The sequence below is a fragment of the Bombina bombina genome, chromosome 8 (assembly GCF_027579735.1).
Source record: "Bombina bombina isolate aBomBom1 chromosome 8, aBomBom1.pri, whole genome shotgun sequence".
Classification (NCBI taxonomy): domain Eukaryota; kingdom Metazoa; phylum Chordata; class Amphibia; order Anura; family Bombinatoridae; genus Bombina; species Bombina bombina.
Genome location: NC_069506.1, coordinates 78,233,570 through 78,252,398, shown reverse-complemented (window position 1 = coordinate 78,252,398; position 18,829 = coordinate 78,233,570). Strand labels below are relative to the sequence as shown.

Below are 18,829 nucleotides of genomic sequence, written 5' to 3'. Positions count from 1 at the left end.
TAGGTCTGGTAAATAAATGTCCTTTTTAAGGAAATGTTCAATTGCTTGTAAACCTAATGTATGTGAGATATTGGAGTATAGCGAACTGACGTCGCATGTTATCCACAATAAATTTTTGCCTTCTATACTGATGTTATTCAAAAGTTGCAGTAAATGGGAGCTGTCCTTGATGTATGAAGGTAATGTTGTTACATGTTTTTGAAGATGCTGATCTACAAAATATGACAGATTATATGTAAGATTGCCTATTCCAGCGATAATGGGACGTCCTGGTGGATTATTTTTATTTTTATGTATTTTTGGTAGGTGGTAATAGTGGGCTATTCTGGGATTTTGTATTTTTAAAAAATCTTTTTCGTTCTTATTTAATATCTTTAAGGAAAAACCTTTGTCTATGAGTTTAGTGTATGTTTGTAGATATGTGTTAGTTGGATCTTGGTGTAAAATCCTGTAATAATTGTTATCATCCAATATCCTATTTGCTTCTGTAATATAATCCTCTAAATTTTGTATAATTATTCCTCCGCCTTTATCGGCATCGCGGATAATGATATTGGGATTATTTTGTAAACTATGGACAGCTTTTTTGTGACTTAGATAAGCATAGTTTATCTTTTGTTTTTTGGAATGTAGTGCTTTCTCGAAGTCTTCCAAAACCATGCTTTGGAAGAGTTCAATATAATCTTTTTTTACATTGGTCGGATTGAAATTTGATTTGATTTTGACATCAGTGTGTATGTATTCATTAAATAAATGGGTAGTGAGATCCTCAGTTTGTGAATATATGCATGTTAGATCTTTGTTCGATGGCATTGGATCAGTTAATATGACTTGTATATTGGGATTGGCTATTTTACTCGATTTAAGTTTTTTGTTGGCAAAATATTTCTGTAGTGTCAATTTGCGTGTAAAGTGGTTAAGATCTACAAAAATGTCAAACATTCTGGGTGTATTAGGTGGGCAAAAAGATAAACCTTTCTTTAAAACTTTTTTTTCGGGAATGGATAATTCATAAGATGACAAATTGAAAATCCCTTGGTCTAATCTGGATAGTTTCTTTTCCTTGGTGGCAAGGGCTCTACCTCTAGAGCCTCGTTTTCTGTAATATGAGGTCTTTTTCCTGCTCTTATTAATGGACTCTCGTTCCTTGTACTGGGACCTGACCCTAAAAAATGAGTAGAATTATTGCTAGTGCTGGGAGTTTCAGAGTCTGTAGCTAGATTTCTAGGTTCTGAAGATAAAACACTGAACCTATTTGGATGTTCATAGTATTCCTGTTCTTTAGGATAAGTGTTCATGTGTTGAGTGGTGGGATTAGTAATTCTTGGTCCCATATATTGGGATTTCTGAAAATTGGAACTAGGTGAATTGTGGTCTGATGTCATATAACGATCAGCATATACATTGGAGGGTTCTAGTATCCGATTTCTGGGATTATGATGTGTTCTCTCAGATTGGTGTGTATATTGGGGTTCTTGTTGGTGGTGTCGTTGAGTTTGATAGGATTGATATGAAGGTGAAAAAGATGTATGTGAGCTATGAGGTCTGTTGTAATTATGGTTAAGGCGTGTTGAGGTCTGTCCCTTTTTCATACATGTTACATTTTTGTCAAAGACATATCGTCTAATATTTTCCATGAATTCTATAACTCATCTCATAGTGGTGAGATCAGAAACAAAATGGAGATCAGTTTTTAGGCACTATGTACAAACAGCTTTGAAAATAGATGCCTATTAAGTACACTGCTAACATCTAAGATGTTCATGGGCTATCTCATTTTTTCCAATATTGCTAGTATACCAAAAAACAGTCTTCAGCACTACCATGTTCTTACATTCCATTACAATAAATGCTAACTGACAACACTCCATGCAAGATTCGCACACTAGTATATTTTTTACATTTTAGTTTTACTACTTAGAATTGAAATACACCAAGTACAGACACATCTCTCGTTGCAAATGTCCCTTTAAATAAAAAAACATCAAATACACTTTCTCGTCTTTTACTTATAATAGATCTTACTTGCTCATTTTTTATATAACCATTATTGTTATTTTTCTATGCACACATACCATGATTGTACATTAGGTATCATTTCACACATCATTTATATACCAGCTTGGAATTAATATTTGGATATATCTCTATATCCAATGTATTGCAAATAGCCCTTTAAATATACAACAAATATCCCTTTAAATATACAACAAAATTCTCAGACACATTACAATACACACTTGAACTTGTCATGGTTCTCTCATTTTAGATTATTTGATTTTTATCACATTCCAATATATTTTATAGGTGCAATTTCTTTGAGCATCATATGTTTATATACAAAAACAATTTATATAATTTTAAATTTGATATTTGGAATTGCAGATTTTTGCTTTTATGTATTTTGTATTTTTTAATTTTTTGTCTTTGTGTCTTTTTTAATATACTATGTTTATGGATCTAAGACCTTCTTTTAGCTGAAGTCTACAGCTGATTCAATTTTAAATAATTATGACCTTTCAATGCTGTTTTCACACCCATTGTAACACCTGTGAAGCCCTTTGTTTGGCCTCTCAGGTGAGTCTTGAAATGTTTTTCATTGGTTTGTAATTTATGTGACAACTTCCTTTTTATGTATTCAATGTGTATAAATTGTCAAGTTTGGTAATACTTTTTATTCGCTTTGATATCTGAAGAAACGACCCTTGGTGGTTGAGAAACGCGTTATAATAAAGCTGATTTAAAATCTTTTAAACTTGGGAAGTTGTTCACTCTATTTCTGTTTTAAATCCAATTGAGCAACACACCTCAGTTGCTGGACATAGAAACGCTGACAGCACCATTCCTTGGCCCCAGGATAAAGCCCCGGGAGGAATCAGATCTGACAGTGTACTAGCCACTGACTTAAGTGCTAGCGGTAAGCGCATTACCTTTCTGCTTGTCGTATTATCCTTTTTAAAGCAATATCACGCTATGTGGCGCCCTCTCCATTTCTCTTCTTAAACAGTGCCATCCCTGCTCTCTGGGAACAAGAGGAGCTGCCTGCACAGGAACCTTTGGATTAAAAAGACCACCAGACCGATATAGGACTGCAATCATCTCTTCTTAGACTCGTTATTTGAGTGAGACACACTTGGGTTTTATTAATACTTGTATTTTGTATTTTATATTATCTATAGTAGCGCGCCTTCGTATCTCCCAGTGAGATACTACACCATCTTACTGGAGTGTATTGACAAAATTCTGCTATATTAATTGGACATATCGCTGATAATAGTTTTATAATACTATTAATTATTAATATTCATAATTACAATACGTAGCACGTTGGTGGCAATTGCTGCTGATAAATACACCAACATTAAAAACAACCATACCACTCTACCCAAAACAAATAAAAAACAGGAGAAGTGCATTTCAGGAAAGAAGATTGTGTCTGAAGACTTCAAATTTCTGAGCAGTTAATTTGCATATAGAGTACCATTTTCTTTGGTTTTATATCTCCAAAACCAATATACAAATCATCATTGTTGGAAAAGTGTAAAAATGTGATACCGTCTCAAAACAGAAAGAAACTCGAAATAAAGTAAGAGTGAAGATTATATAACGGGTGAGGAACATTTGTAGACATAAACACTATTTAAATAAAATTAACTTTATGTGCTGTCATAATAAAATATTACAGTTAAAGTAAACTATACCCGTTACAAATGAAAACAGTTTGATCGGTAAAGTGATATTACAAACAAAAAATGGGAAACTAGAATTCTTATTTATTGACACAGTGAAAAAAGTAACAATGCAGAACATCAAATACTATATTTTTTGGTCAATATTAATAATAACCCATTTAGACAACTATTGGTATAATTATTAAAAATCATAAAATATTCTTAAGGTTATTTTCCTACATGTAGCTTATTAAGTATAAAGTTGCGTTGTGTTTGGTAAACTATAAATAACAAATAATAAAAAAATGAATAATCCACATTAGGTCAATCCTAGTGTCATTAAAGCTCATCATGGTAAAAGTGTTCATCTAGCAATTGTCTGCCATAGTCTGTAGCTTCACTGGTAAGAAATATATCCCGACTTTTTAGAATTTCACTTTCACTCAACCTTCCGTCTCCATCTTTGTCGATTTCCTCAATTAGGTGATTTGCCTAAAACAAACAAATTAGTACCAAAAACAAAAAGTTAGCTCTGGCTTTATGGGATTCAAAAATAATACTTAGTGTAATTAATGGCAAACATGGTACAGTTAAACACATTTTTAATGTAAACTTCTTGAACATGAAGGTCTGGCTCCAGTCTTTACTCTTTTGTTTTACTTATTTATTCAAGTATTACTTCTTGGTGAAAACTACAGATTTAAGAGAAACTTCAACTTTTCATTACTATATAAATTATATTTTAAAGATGCATTCTCTGAGCAAGTGTGGTGTCATATACATAACAGTATAAAATTAATAAATAAGGTATTGGGTAATTATGGTAGACCAGCTGTTGGCCAGACATTCAACTTTGCTTAAATTAAATATTCATACAGTAACTGTCTTCCAACAGGACACCTTTTAGAATGTATACACAGGCTGCATTCCCTGGGCCCTCAAAATACTCAAATAAAACCATGAGTGCAACAAGAGGAAGGTATGCACCCTAAGGCAGAATGTGCTGTGAACAGAGATGTCATTGCAGAAAATGCAGCATGTCTGCAGAAAGAATAGGACACATACATGAATTGTTAGTGATTTTGCTTTGCAGTGCTGGTCCACATCAGGCTGTTCTCTTCAAACAGTACTGTGCACTGGCTGCATTTTGTAAGTTTTCCTTAACACAGTGCAGCCACGGCAAAGCACTGCATGAAGAGAACAGTCAAATAGAGAGGAGCGCTGCAAACCGGCAGCACATTTATTGATGACTGGCTATCAGGGATTTTTTTCAATTCTGCCCCCTAGTCTTTCCTGGTCTGCAAAGATGCAAATGGTCTGCAAAGACATTCTTCTGAGCAATGAACCTTTTTATTACTACATTTTTACCATAAAATTATGTGATGTTAGACCAAGAGCAAAGGAAACCAATTGATTCAAGAAACATTTTAGACGTCTTTTTAAAAAAAAAAAAAAACTTTCTGCAGCTACTTTGCAAAGCAATTTTCAACTGCTGCAATATATTACAAAACTTTAAAAAAATGGCTTTATTCTCCAGTTAAATCCTCACAGTACAATTGAGCTGGTGCTTTAGTGTAACTGTCTAATTTAAAATTGCATTTAATTTCAAAATGACTCGCAGAACATTTTTCACAAAAAAAAAAAAAATCATAAAGTGAAAAAAGTTCCGCCTCTGGGGATATGTGTACTGAAATACTACAGAGTAAATTAGCTACTGAAACGTTTCATATAACAGAATGGATAAAAGGCTAATGTGAAGGGGAATCCAAGCATTAAATCAAAATGTATTTATATGACTTAAAGTGATGGTAAAGTTAACCGGTATTGAAGACATCAAATCATTTTTCAATAGTAAATTTATGTAGTCGCTAAGTTTTTTTTAATATTACTGCTTTGTTTTTAAAAATATATATATTTCAAATTCCCTACCGTTTCTCACCGACTCCTCCCAACCCCTACTTCCGTGTTCTGCATTATTTGACGTTTTGAGCGGTCCCACCCGCTCTATACCTTGCTCAAAAGCGCATTCCCGATTCTGAATCTAACTGCGCATGCGCAAATCGCCTATGCTGCTTTGCACAGAGCATGTGATAATCGCTGATGAGCAGATTTCAAAGTATAATGATGTGGTTGTCCGTAAGAAGTTGACAACGTAACTTGTGATTCCCCCAAACAATTAGGACGCATGCGCAATACGGGAGCGCACGCTGTTCTTTAGAAGAAGGAAAAACAAATGGCGCATGCGCAGATGATTTAAGTTGCGGATGACGTCAAGTGACGGTCGCCTAATGGCCAGAATTTCAATTGGATCGCATAACAACGTGATCAATAGATAAAAAAATAAAAAAAATTATACGGGTTGAATTATCGGACGTTAATAAATTGCATTTGTAGGGGTGATAACTTTATTTCTACTCAAATAGATAAAAACAGATGAATGAAACATATTGATTTTACACAATTGATGCTATACTGGATCGAGATTAAGGTAACTTTACCATCACTTTAATTAAAAGGGCTTAAATAATAAATTCAATTTTAAAACCTGTCACCTTTATTTACAGTCTCTCTTCAAGAAAGTTAAAGGGATATGAAACCCGAACTTTCTATATAAACTTCAGTTATCAAATGTTCTTCATTCTCTTAATATAATTTGTTGAAAAGCAGAGAGGTAAGCTCAAAAGGGTGCAGAAGTCTACAGCACTATATGGCTGTAGTTTTGCTAAAATGTAATCCATATGCAAGAGCACTAGATGGCAGACCCCAACCTAAGTGTCTCTGCAACAAAGAATACAATTGGAATGAAGCAAATTTGATAATAGAAGTAAATTGAATTGTAATTAAAGAACATTTTTGGGTTTCATATAACTTTAATGAAACCGCTTTTGAATTTTACCTCATCAAGAGAAACGCCTTCATTGTTGGGAACAATCCAAGAAAGCAGTTCTTTTGGATTCAGTCGGCCATCACCGTCTTTGTCATAATCGTTGGAAAATCTGTCTTTTTCCACAACTATCCAATGTGGATCTACATCCATACCTTAAACAAAATGTAAAAACATGATTAATGTTAGCTTGATGCTTACATCAGTAGCGCAAAATGCACTGAATGTCCTCCATTTAGGTTGACAAATTGCTGGTATTTTAAAAACAGGCACAGTAGAAAGTTCTGACAGTTCAGTAAATATAATTTAACTACTTTTCCTGTGGACATCAATATGTCCTCCTCTGCAAGTGGCAATTCTTTCCTTGTGCACAAGTAACTTTGCAGTAGCTTGGACGTTGTGTAGAGTTACATCATCAAGGTGGCCATAACTCAACACCCACATAACACAGAGACATACAACCTTCTCGATTGAAAGAAGGGAGACTTTCAGGGCTATTATGTATCTAAGACACAGGTAATCACAATAAAAAACAGAATTTATGTTTACCTGATAAATTACTTTCTCCAACGGTGTGTCCGGTCCACGGCGTCATCCTTACTTGTGGGATATTCTCTTCCCCAACAGGAAATGGCAAAGAGCCCAGCAAAGCTGGTCACATGATCCCTCCTAGGCTCCGCCTACCCCAGTCATTCGACCGACGTTAAGGAGGAATATTTGCATAGGAGAAACCATATGGTACCGTGGTGACTGTAGTTAAAAAAATAAATTATCAGACCTGATTAAAAAACCAGGGCGGGCCGTGGACCGGACACACCGTTGGAGAAAGTAATTTATCAGGTAAACATAAATTCTGTTTTCTCCAACATAGGTGTGTCCGGTCCACGGCGTCATCCTTACTTGTGGGAACCAATACCAAAGCTTTAGGACACGGATGAAGGGAGGGAGCAAATCAGGTCACCTAAATGGAAGGCACCACGGCTTGCAAAACCTTTCTCCCAAAAATAGCCTCAGAAGAAGCAAAAGTATCAAACTTGTAAAATTTGGTAAAAGTGTGCAGTGAAGACCAAGTCGCTGCCCTACATATCTGATCAACAGAAGCCTCGTTCTTGAAGGCCCATGTGGAAGCCACAGCCCTAGTGGAATGAGCTGTGATTCTTTCGGGAGGCTGCCGTCCGGCAGTCTCGTAAGCCAATCTGATGATGCTTTTAATCCAAAAAGAGAGAGAGGTAGAAGTTGCTTTTTGACCTCTCCTTTTACCGGAATAAACAACAAACAAGGAAGATGTTTGTCTAAAATCCTTTGTAGCATCTAAATAGAATTTTAGAGCGCGAACAACATCCAAATTGTGCAACAAACGTTCCTTCTTTGAAACTGGTTTCGGACACAGAGAAGGTACGATAATCTCCTGGTTAATGTTTTTGTTAGAAACAACTTTTGGAAGAAAACCAGGTTTAGTACGTAAAACCACCTTATCTGCATGGAACACCAGATAAGGAGGAGAACACTGCAGAGCAGATAATTCTGAAACTCTTCTGGCAGAAGAAATTGCAACTAAAAACAAAACTTTCCAAGATAATAACTTAATATCAACGGAATGCAAGGGTTCAAACGGAACCCCCTGAAGAACTGAAAGAACTAAATTGAGACTCCAAGGAGGAGTCAAAGGTTTGTAAACAGGCTTAATTCTAACCAGAGCCTGAACAAAGGCTTGAACATCTGGCACAGCAGCCAGTTTTTTGTGAAGTAACACTGACAAGGCAGAAATCTGTCCCTTCAGGGAACTTGCAGATAATCCTTTTTCCAATCCTTCTTGAAGGAAGGATAGAATCCTAGGAATCTTAACCTTGTCCCAAGGGAATCCTTTAGATTCACACCAACAGATATATTTTTTCCAAATTTTGTGGTAAATCTTTCTAGTTACAGGCTTTCTGGCCTGAACAAGAGTATCGATAACAGAATCTGAGAACCCTCGCTTCGATAAAATCAAGCGTTCAATCTCCAAGCAGTCAGCTGGAGTGAAACCAGATTCGGATGTTCGAACGGACCCTGAACAAGAAGGTCTCGTCTCAAAGGTAGCTTCCAAGGTGGAGCCGATGACATATTCACCAGATCTGCATACCAAGTCCTGCGTGGCCACGCAGGAGCTATCAAGATCACCGACGCCCTCTCCTGATTGATCCTGGCTACCAGCCTGGGGATGAGAGGAAACGGCGGGAACACATAGGCTAGTTTGAAGGTCCAAGGTGCTACTAGTGCATCCACTAGAGCCGCCTTGGGATCCCTGGATCTGGACCCGTAGCAAGGAACTTTGAAGTTCTGACGAGAGGCCATCAGATCCATGTCTGGAATGCCCCACAGCTGAGTGACTTGGGCAAAGATTTCCGGATGGAGTTCCCACTCCCCCGGATGCAATGTCTGACGACTCAGAAAATCCGCTTCCCAATTTTCCACTCCTGGGATGTGGATAGCAGACAGGTGGCAGGAGTGAGACTCCGCCCATAGAATGATTTTGGTCACTTCTTCCATCGCTAGGGAACTCCTTGTTCCCCCCTGATGGTTGATGTACGCAACAGTTGTCATGTTGTCTGATTGAAACCGTATGAACTTGGCCCTCGCTAGCTGAGGCCAAGCCTTGAGAGCATTGAATATCGCTCTCAGTTCCAGAATATTTATCGGTAGAAGAGATTCTTCCCGAGACCAAAGACCCTGAGCTTTCAGGGATCCCCAGACCGCGCCCCAGCCCATCAGACTGGCGTCGGTCGTGACAATGACCCACTCTGGTCTGCGGAATGTCATCCCTTGTGACAGGTTGTCCAGGGACAGCCACCAACGGAGTGAGTCTCTGGTCCTCTGATTTACTTGTATCTTCGGAGACAAGTCTGTATAGTCCCCATTCCACTGACTGAGCATGCACAGTTGTAATGGTCTTAGATGAATGCGCGCAAAAGGAACTATGTCCATTGCCGCTACCATCAACCCGATCACTTCCATGCACTGAGCTATGGAAGGAAGAGGAACGGAATGAAGTATTCGACAAGAGTCTAGAAGTTTTGTTTTTCTGGCCTCTGTCAGAAAAATCCTCATTTCTAAGGAGTCTATTATTGTTCCCAAGAAGGGAACCCTTGTTGACGGGGATAGAGAACTCTTTTCAACGTTCACTTTCCATCCGTGAGATCTGAGAAAGGCCAGGACAATGTCCGTGTGAGCCTTTGCTTGAGGAAGGGACGACGCTTGAATCAGAATGTCGTCCAAGTAAGGTACTACAGCAATGCCCCTTGGTCTTAGCACAGCTAGAAGGGACCCTAGTACCTTTGTGAAAATCCTTGGAGCAGTGGCTAATCCGAAAGGAAGCGCCACGAACTGGTAATGTTTGTCCAGGAATGCGAACCTTAGGAACCGATGATGTTCCTTGTGGATAGGAATATGTAGATACGCATCCTTTAAATCCACCGTGGTCATGAATTGACCTTCCTGGATGGAAGGAAGAATAGTTCGAATGGTTTCCATCTTGAACGATGGAACCTTGAGAAACTTGTTTAAGATCTAAGATTGGTCTGAACGTTCCCTCTTTTTTGGGAACTATGAACAGATTGGAGTAGAACCCCATCCCTTGTTCTCTTAATGGAACAGGATGAATCACTCCCATTTTTGACAGGTCTTCTACACAATGTAAGAATGCCTGTCTTTTTATGTGGTCTGAAGACAACTGAGACCTGTGGAACCTCCCCCTTGGGGGAAGTCCCTTGAATTCCAGAAGATAACCTTGGGAGACTATTTCTAGCGCCCAAGGATCCAGAACATCTCTTGCCCAAGCCTGAGCGAAGAGAGAGAGTCTGCCCCCCACCAGATCCGGTCCCGGATCGGGGGCCAACATTTCATGCAGTCTTGGTAGCAGTGGCAGGTTTCTTGGCCTGCTTTCCCTTGTTCCAGCCTTGCATTGGTCTCCAAGCTGGCTTGGCTTGAGAAGTATTACCCTCTTGCTTAGAGGACGTAGCACCTTGGGCTGGTCCGTTTCTACGAAAGGGACGAAAATTAGGTTTATTTTTTGCCTTGAAAGGCCGATCCTGAGGAAGGGCGTGGCCCTTACCCCCAGTGATATCAGAGATAATCTCTTTCAAGTCAGGGCCAAACAGCGTTTTCCCCTTGAAAGGAATGTTAAGTAGCTTGTTCTTGGAAGACGCATCAGCCGACCAAGATTTCAACCAAAGCGCTCTGCGCGCCACAATAGCAAACCCAGAATTCTTAGCCGCTAACCTAGCCAATTGCAAAGTGGCGTCTAGGGTGAAAGAATTAGCCAATTTGAGAGCATTGATTCTGTCCATAATCTCCTCAAAAGGAGGAGAATCACTATCGACCGCTTTTATCAGATCATCGAACCAGAAACATGCGGCTGTAGCGACAGGGACAATGCAAGAAATTGGTTGTAGAAGGTAACCTTGCTGAACAAACATCTTTTTAAGCAAACCTTCTAATTTTTTATCCATAGGATCTTTGAAAGCACAACTATCCTCTATGGGTATAGTGGTGCGTTTGTTTAAAGTGGAAACCGCTCCCTCGACCTTGGGGACTGTCTGCCATAAGTCCTTTCTGGGGTCGACCATAGGAAACAATTTTTTAAATATGGGGGGAGGGACGAAAGGAATACCGGGCCTTTCCCATTCTTTATTAACAATGTCCGCCACCCGCTTGGGTATAGGAAAAGCTTCTGGGAGCCCCGGCACCTCTAGGAACTTGTCCATTTTACATAGTTTCTCTGGGATGACCAACTTGTCACAATCATCCAGAGTGGATAATACCTCCTTAAGCAGAATGCGGAGATGTTCCAACTTAAATTTAAATGCAATCACATCAGGTTCAGCCTGTTGAGAAATGTTCCCTGAATCAGTAATTTCTCCCTCAGACAAAACCTCCCTGGCCCCATCAGACTGGGTTAGGGGCCCTTCAGAAATATTAATATCAGCGTCGTCATGCTCTTCAGTATCTAAAACAGAGCAGCCGCGCTTACGCTGACAAGTGTTCATTTTGGCTAAAATGTTTTTGACAGAATTATCCATTACAGCCGTTAATTGTTGCATAGTAAGGAGTATTGGCGCGCTAGATGTACTAGGGGCCTCCTGAGTGGGCAAGACTCGTGTAGACGAAGGAGGGAATGATGCAGTACCATGCTTACTCCCCTCACTTGAGGAATCATCTTGGGCATCATTGTCATTATCACATAAATCACATTTATTTAAATGAATAGGAATTCTGGCTTCCCCACATTCAGAACACAGTCTATCTGGTAGTTCAGACATGTTAAACAGGCATAAACTTGATAACAAAGTACAAAAACGTTTTAAAATAAAACCGTTACTGTCACTTTAAATTTTAAACTGAACACACTTTATTACTGCAATTGCGAAAAAACATGAAGGAATTGTTCAAAATTCACCAAATTTTCACCACAGTGTCTTAAAGCCTTAAAAGTATTGCACACCAAATTTGGAAGCTTTAACCCTTAAAATAACGGAACCGGAGCCGTTTTAAACTTTAACCCCTTTACAGTCCCTGGTATCTGCTTTGCTGAGACCCAACCAAGCCCAAAGGGGAATACGATACCAAATGACGCCTTCAGAAAGTCTTTTCTAAGTATCAGAGCTCCTCTCACATGCGACTGCATGCCATGCCTCTCAAAAACAAGTGCGCCACACCGGCGCGAAAATGAGGCTCTGCTTATGCTTTGGGAAAGCCCCTAAGGAATAAGGTGTCTAATACAGTGCCTGCCGATATTATTATATCAAAATACCCAGATAAAATGATTCCTCAAGGCTAAATATGTGTTAATAATGAATCGATTTAGCCCAGAAAAAGTCTACAGTCTTAATAAGCCCTTGTGAAGCCCTTATTTACAATCGTAATAAACATGGCTTACCGGATCCCATAGGGAAAATGACAGCTTCCAGCATTACATCGTCTTGTTAGAATGTGTCATACCTCAAGCAGCAAGAGGCTGCACACTGTTCCCCCAACTGAAGTTAATTGCTCTCAACAGTCCTGTGTGGAACAGCCATGGATTTTAGTTACGGTTGCTAAAATCATTTTCCTCATACAAACAGAAATCTTCATCTCTTTTCTGTTTCTGAGTAAATAGTACATACCAGCACTATTTCAAAATAACAAACTCTTGATTGAATAATAAAAACTACAGTTAAACACTAAAAAACTCTAAGCCATCTCCGTGGAGATGTTGCCTGTACAACGGCAAAGAGAATGACTGGGGTAGGCGGAGCCTAGGAGGGATCATGTGACCAGCTTTGCTGGGCTCTTTGCCATTTCCTGTTGGGGAAGAGAATATCCCACAAGTAAGGATGACGCCGTGGACCGGACACACCTATGTTGGAGAAACAACAATGTTCTTCAGTCACCAATGAGGTTTGGTTAAGGGAGTTTTAAAAGAGAACCTTTTTGTTTTAAAAGGGATAGGGGACTATTACAGAACGCATAACCCCAGCACAGCTTTACCTAGAGGGAAATAAAACCCCACAATAGAACAATGTCAGTTTCTATTTTAAATTGAGGCAATCCCTGCACCATTTAGGCACCAGGGTAGATTTTATTAAGGAGGAGGACTCTTTCAAACACATTAGTTTAGTTCCCTCTTTCCAGTAAGCTTTTTAATTCCTATTTTATTTGTAGGTGATGGGTATAAAATTGTAATAACCTACCTATTTTATTTACTGGACAAGGGATTTCTGTAAAATACGGCATACATTACACACACAAAATACCACTCATATGAAGGAGGGACGTATCCTCTTTCAAATTATACATATCATGGTCATCTAGGTGGCAGGAGATTTTCATATAAATTATAGTCACATGACAACTTGAATGCTCTTCAATATAAAACCTAACCTAAAACCCAGTCTAAAAATAAACAAAGACTGATCTTTCAAAGTAGGGGACCCACTTTCAAATGAAAGTCACATGCCCAGGCAGCTATCAGTTTTCACCACGGCACAGTATCATTTGAAGGACCCTATGTATATACAACAAATTATTGGGGAAAGGGGTAGTGCCTCCCTCAGCCCACAACATATAGAGGAAGTTTACACCCCTTATTTAAAAGAAGCAATCCTCCTCTTTAAATGTTTCTATATCAGTAGAGCTGGCAAAAGACTGTCATAATAACACATATATCACAGCACAGGTCTTATTTAAGGGGATCTGGTAACTCTTAAAGAGACATTGAACACTAAATACATTTTCTAAGAATAGTACTGAGGTTTTGCCCCGCCCCTTTTTAGTCATAGGTTCCGCCATCTTGAAGTCTTTCACTGCATTGCAGTGCTAATATGTTTGCAGGTTTCTGAAGGAGAGTTGCAGCACATGTGCAGTGTACGCTAGGTTACACAATGGCAGCACCCATAATTATAAGGATTAATCATATAATTCCAAGCACTATGAATGCAAATTAATTTATTAAGCATATTAATATATTATAACAGGACCACAACACTGTATAGATATAATATACACAGTATTGATTGCTAAAAAGGGGCCCCAACCATGCGCTTATTCATTCCTCATGCATACATTTTTATTTTATTTTTAAAAATGAATAAAAAAATGAATTAAAAAAAATATCCCCAAGGTGTCCCAAGGGGGGACCGTTATCATCAACTTGACAAAGTCATATATAGACTCGCTTGGCATATATGTCCAGCATCACTTCCAATGAAATCAGCTCAAGAGATATATCAGTGTACACAGCTGTTTTTAAGTTGGAGTCTATGTCAACATAATTGTATCTCCCAAAACCAGCTTGTATGAACTTGTTTCAGATCAAAACAGATGCAATCATCACAGTGCCAGTTCAAATAGCCAAGTTCTATGAATGGTAATTATTCCTGCCAGTATGTAAGCATAGCAGTAATGACTCCCTTTAACCACAGTATTGCAGAGTGCGAAACTTATCCCAATATCCTCTCAGATATGCAAGCCCTTGCATGTGCCCTTATATGTGCAATTGTGGGACCATAATATACTTGCGGTTGCTAGTTGGGACCACAGGATAATGCTGGTTACTTAGCCGTTGTAACCCGATCCAGATACTGATACTTATCTGCTTGTCGTGACATCTACATGCATCGGTCACTATGCAGGTTACAACGACTATGTAACCAACATTATCCTGTGGTCCCAACAAGCAACTGCAATTATATTATGGTCCCACAATTACACATATAAGGGTAGATGCTAAATGCATAACGTAAAAAAAATTAACCACAGAAGTGTGCAAAGATGTGGAAGCCAAGATTACAGCAGACTTGGATTGGGTCATGGCCAGTGCAAGGTCTTGCATGTTATTTACCTCCCCATTTTAGTGTACATTGCTGCTTGTTTGTGTTGCAAGAGTGGGACCTAGGGCTAATGGTGCTCTCCACTGCTTGCGTTGCCTGTTCAATTTCATTTATATATATTATCAGGGCCCACTCTGGCATTTATGGAGCCCTGGGCAAGACAATGTTGTGGGGCTCCTCAGACCTGCCCTATTATTCCCCTTCACTTCTATGGCCAACCATTGTCCCAACATTTAGTGTGTCCTATATAAAGAATAACACCATATATTTATACCTCCTGATATCATAAACACTTCTTCATAAACTAAATACAGGATGTACATTGCCCCTTCTCATACACTCACCTCTGATGGCAGTGTGGAGCCCCCAAATGTGCAGTAGACGGGGCGAGTGCCCCTCTCGCTCCTGCCCAAAGGTCAGGCTTGTTTATTATATATTTTATTTCAAACTATATAAAACATATATAATTTCAGAGGTTTTTTTTTTTGTAATCAGTGGGTGAATACTGACATAAGAGTCAAAAGCTTTAAAAAAATCAATAAAGAAATATAAATAGTATGGGTTTTATTTTATCATTTAAAACATTCTAAAATAATCATGAAAAACAATATGAACAAACCCCTGATCATACTAACATGTTTCTTGGAATATTATATTGGCTGTGTTAATTAGCACAAATTATACAAAACAATTAAAAAGATATAGCTGAGATGGCCGATTTCAAAATATAATTTATTACATTCTCCAATACTTTAAAAATGTCACATAAAACTAGGTCTTTATTTCTATATTTATTCTTTATTATCTATTTGAATTTTAAAACTGCCCTGGTAACATTTTGGCGGAATGGCAAATCCTAGTGACAAACCATAAATAAATGTAGAAAGTCTTCAGCACCAAAGAGTAAAACTCATAATTCTTTTATTTCAGCATCCAGATAAAACAAGCTGGAACGTTTCGGCCATCTTGGCCTTTAAAGTGAATGTCAAGTTTGATGAATCAGTGCCCAGTTATTAAAAACAGGGGCACTTTCATTCATCAAACTTTACATTTCACTTGTTTTGTTGAAATGCTTCCCCCGCCCGTTGCAAGCTTCTTCATATGTCAAAAATGACGAATCCAGCTTCCTACAATCACGGCGTTGCCTCAGGCAATGATTCCCCTGAGGGGGGAAACCGTGATTGGAGGATGCCGTATTCATCATTGCTGACGTATGAAGTGACGAGCGGCAGGAGGGGGAATCGCTGGAGCGGCTTTCAAGATTAAAAGGTAAGTATTTTAACAAAACTAGTGAAACGTAAAGTGCCCCTGTTTTTAATAGGATTCTTAAAAACCGGGCACTGATTCATCAAACTTGACATTCACTTTAATCATGCAAGATGGCCGAAAATGTTGCAGCTTGTTTTATCTGGATGCTGAAATAAAAGATTTATGAGTTTTACTCATTGCTGCTGAGGATTTTCTACATACATATTTGGTTTGACGAGTAAGCAGTAACCCTGCCTGCGTGGACCAGATAATTATTTGGAAGCATTAAACCCAGGATTTTCTGAGCCCAGTATATATACTAGTGACAAACCATAATTAAACATTAATTAACCCTTATTGATTAAACTTGCCTGGATCTCGTGTGTAGTCGCCAAGGTATTCCTCTAAACTCACAAAGCCATCGTTATCTTTGTCATGGTCATCCAATGCACCCTCGATGACAAATTCCTATAGAAATGGATGAAATGTGTAGTAAAAATAAATAAATCCAAAATTATAAGCACCTTCTACAGGGAGTGCAGAATTATTAGGCAAATGAGTATTTTGACCACATCATCCTCTTTATGCATGTTGTCTTACTCCAAGCTGTATAGGCTCGAAAGCCTACTACCAATTAAGCATATTAGGTGATGTGCATCTCTGTAATGAGAAGGGGTGTGGTCTAATGACATCAACATCCAATATCAGGTGTGCATAATTATTAGGCAACTTCCTTTCCTTTGGCAAAATGGGTCAAAAGAAGGACTTGACAGGCTCAGAAAAGTAAAAAATAGTGAGATATCTTGCAGAGGGATGCAGCACTCTTAAAATTGCAAAGCTTCTGAAGCGTGATCATCGAACAATCAAGCGTTTCATTAAAAATAGTCAACAGGGTCGCAAGAAGCGTGTGGAAAAACCAAGGCGCAAAATAACTGCCCATGAACTGAGAAAAGTCAAGCGTGCAGCTGCCAAGATGCCACTTGCCACCAGTTTGGCCATATTTCAGAGCTGCAACATCACTGGAGTGCCCAAAAGCACAAGGTGTGCAATACTCAGAGACATGGCCAAGGTAAGAAAGGCTGAAAGACGACCACCACTGAACAAGACACACAAGCTGAAACGTCAAGACTGGGCCAAGAAATATCTCAAGACTGATTTTTCTAAGGTTTTATGGACTGATGAAATGAGAGTGAGTGTTGATGGGCCAGATGGATGGGCCCGTGGCTGGATTGGTAAAGGGCAGAGAGCTCCAGTCCGACTCAGAAGCCAGCAAGGTGGAGGTGGAGTACTGGTTTGGGCTGGTATCATCAAAGATGAGCTTGTGGGGCCTTTTCGGGTTGAGGATGGAGTCAAGCTCAACTCCCAGTCCTACTGCCAGTTTCTGGAAGACACCTTCTTCAAGCAGTGGTACAGGAAGAAGTCTGCATCCTTCAAGAAAAACATGATTTTCATGCAGGACAATGCTCCATCACACGCGTCCAAGTACTCCACAGCGTGGCTGGCAAGAAAGGGTATAAAAGAAGAAAATCTAATGACATGGCCTCCTTGTTCACCTGATCTGAACCCCATTGAGAACCTGTGGTCCATCATCAAATGTGAGATTTACAAGGAGGGAAAACAGTACACCTCTCTGAACAGTGTCTGGGAGGCTGTGGTTGCTGCTGCACGCAATGTTGATGGTGAACAGATCAAAACACTGACAGAATCCATGGATGGCAGGCTTTTGAGTGTCCTTGCAAAGAAAGGTGGCTATATTGGTCACTGATTTGTTTTTGTTTTGTTTTTGAATGTCAGAAATGTATATTTGTGAATGTTGAGATGTTATATTGGTTTCACTGGTAAAAATAAATAATTGAAATGGGAATATATTTGTTTTTTGTTAAGTTGCCTAATAATTATGCACAGTAATAGTCACCTGCACACACAGATATCCCCTAAAAACAGAATTTATGTTTACCTGATAAATTACTTTCTCCAACGGTGTGTCCGGTCCACGGCGTCATCCTTACTTGTGGGATATTCTCTTCCCCAACAGGAAATGGCAAAGAGCCCAGCAAAGCTGGTCACATGATCCCTCCTAGGCTCCGCCTTCCCCAGTCATTCGACCGATGTAAAGGAGGAATATTTGCATAGGAGAAATCATATGATACCGTGGTGACTGTAGTTAGAGAAAATAAATCATCAGACCTGATTAAAAAACCAGGGCGGGCCGTGGACCGGACACACCGTTGGAGAAAGTAATTTATCAGGTAAACATAAATTCTGTTTTCTCCAACATAGGTGTGTCCGGTCCACGGCGTCATCCTTACTTGTGGGAACCAATACCAAAGCTTTAGGACACGGATGATGGGAGGGAGCAAATCAGGTCACCTAGATGGAAGGCACCACGGCTTGCAAAACCTTTCTCCCAAAAATAGCCTCAGAAGAAGCAAAAGTATCAAATTTGTAAAATTTGGTAAAAGTGTGCAGTGAAGACCAAGTCGCTGCCTTACATATCTGATCAACAGAAGCCTCGTTCTTGAAGGCCCATGTGGAAGCCACAGCCCTAGTGGAATGAGCTGTGATTCTTTCAGGAGGCTGCCGTCCGGCAGTCTCATAAGCCAATCTGATGATGCTTTTAAGCCAAAAAGAGAGAGAGGTAGAAGTAGCTTTTTGACCTCTCCTTTTACCAGAATAAACAA

The 18,829-nt window shown here is 39.2% G+C and overlaps 1 protein-coding gene across 1 annotated transcript in view; it reads right to left on the bottom strand.

Annotated features, from left to right (window-relative positions):
* Positions 1-3,753: 3,753 nt before the first annotated feature.
* Positions 3,754-18,829, bottom strand: part of RCN2 (reticulocalbin 2) — a 107,941-nt gene continuing 92,865 nt past the window's right edge. The window contains exons 6-8 of the mRNA XM_053690419.1: positions 16,520-16,616; positions 6,568-6,710; positions 3,754-4,163 (exon numbers count right to left, since the gene is read on the bottom strand). Coding sequence (XP_053546394.1) covers positions 4,011-4,163; positions 6,568-6,710; positions 16,520-16,616 — 393 coding nt within the window. The 3' untranslated portion in view covers positions 3,754-4,010. The remainder of the gene's footprint in view (positions 4,164-6,567; positions 6,711-16,519; positions 16,617-18,829) is intronic.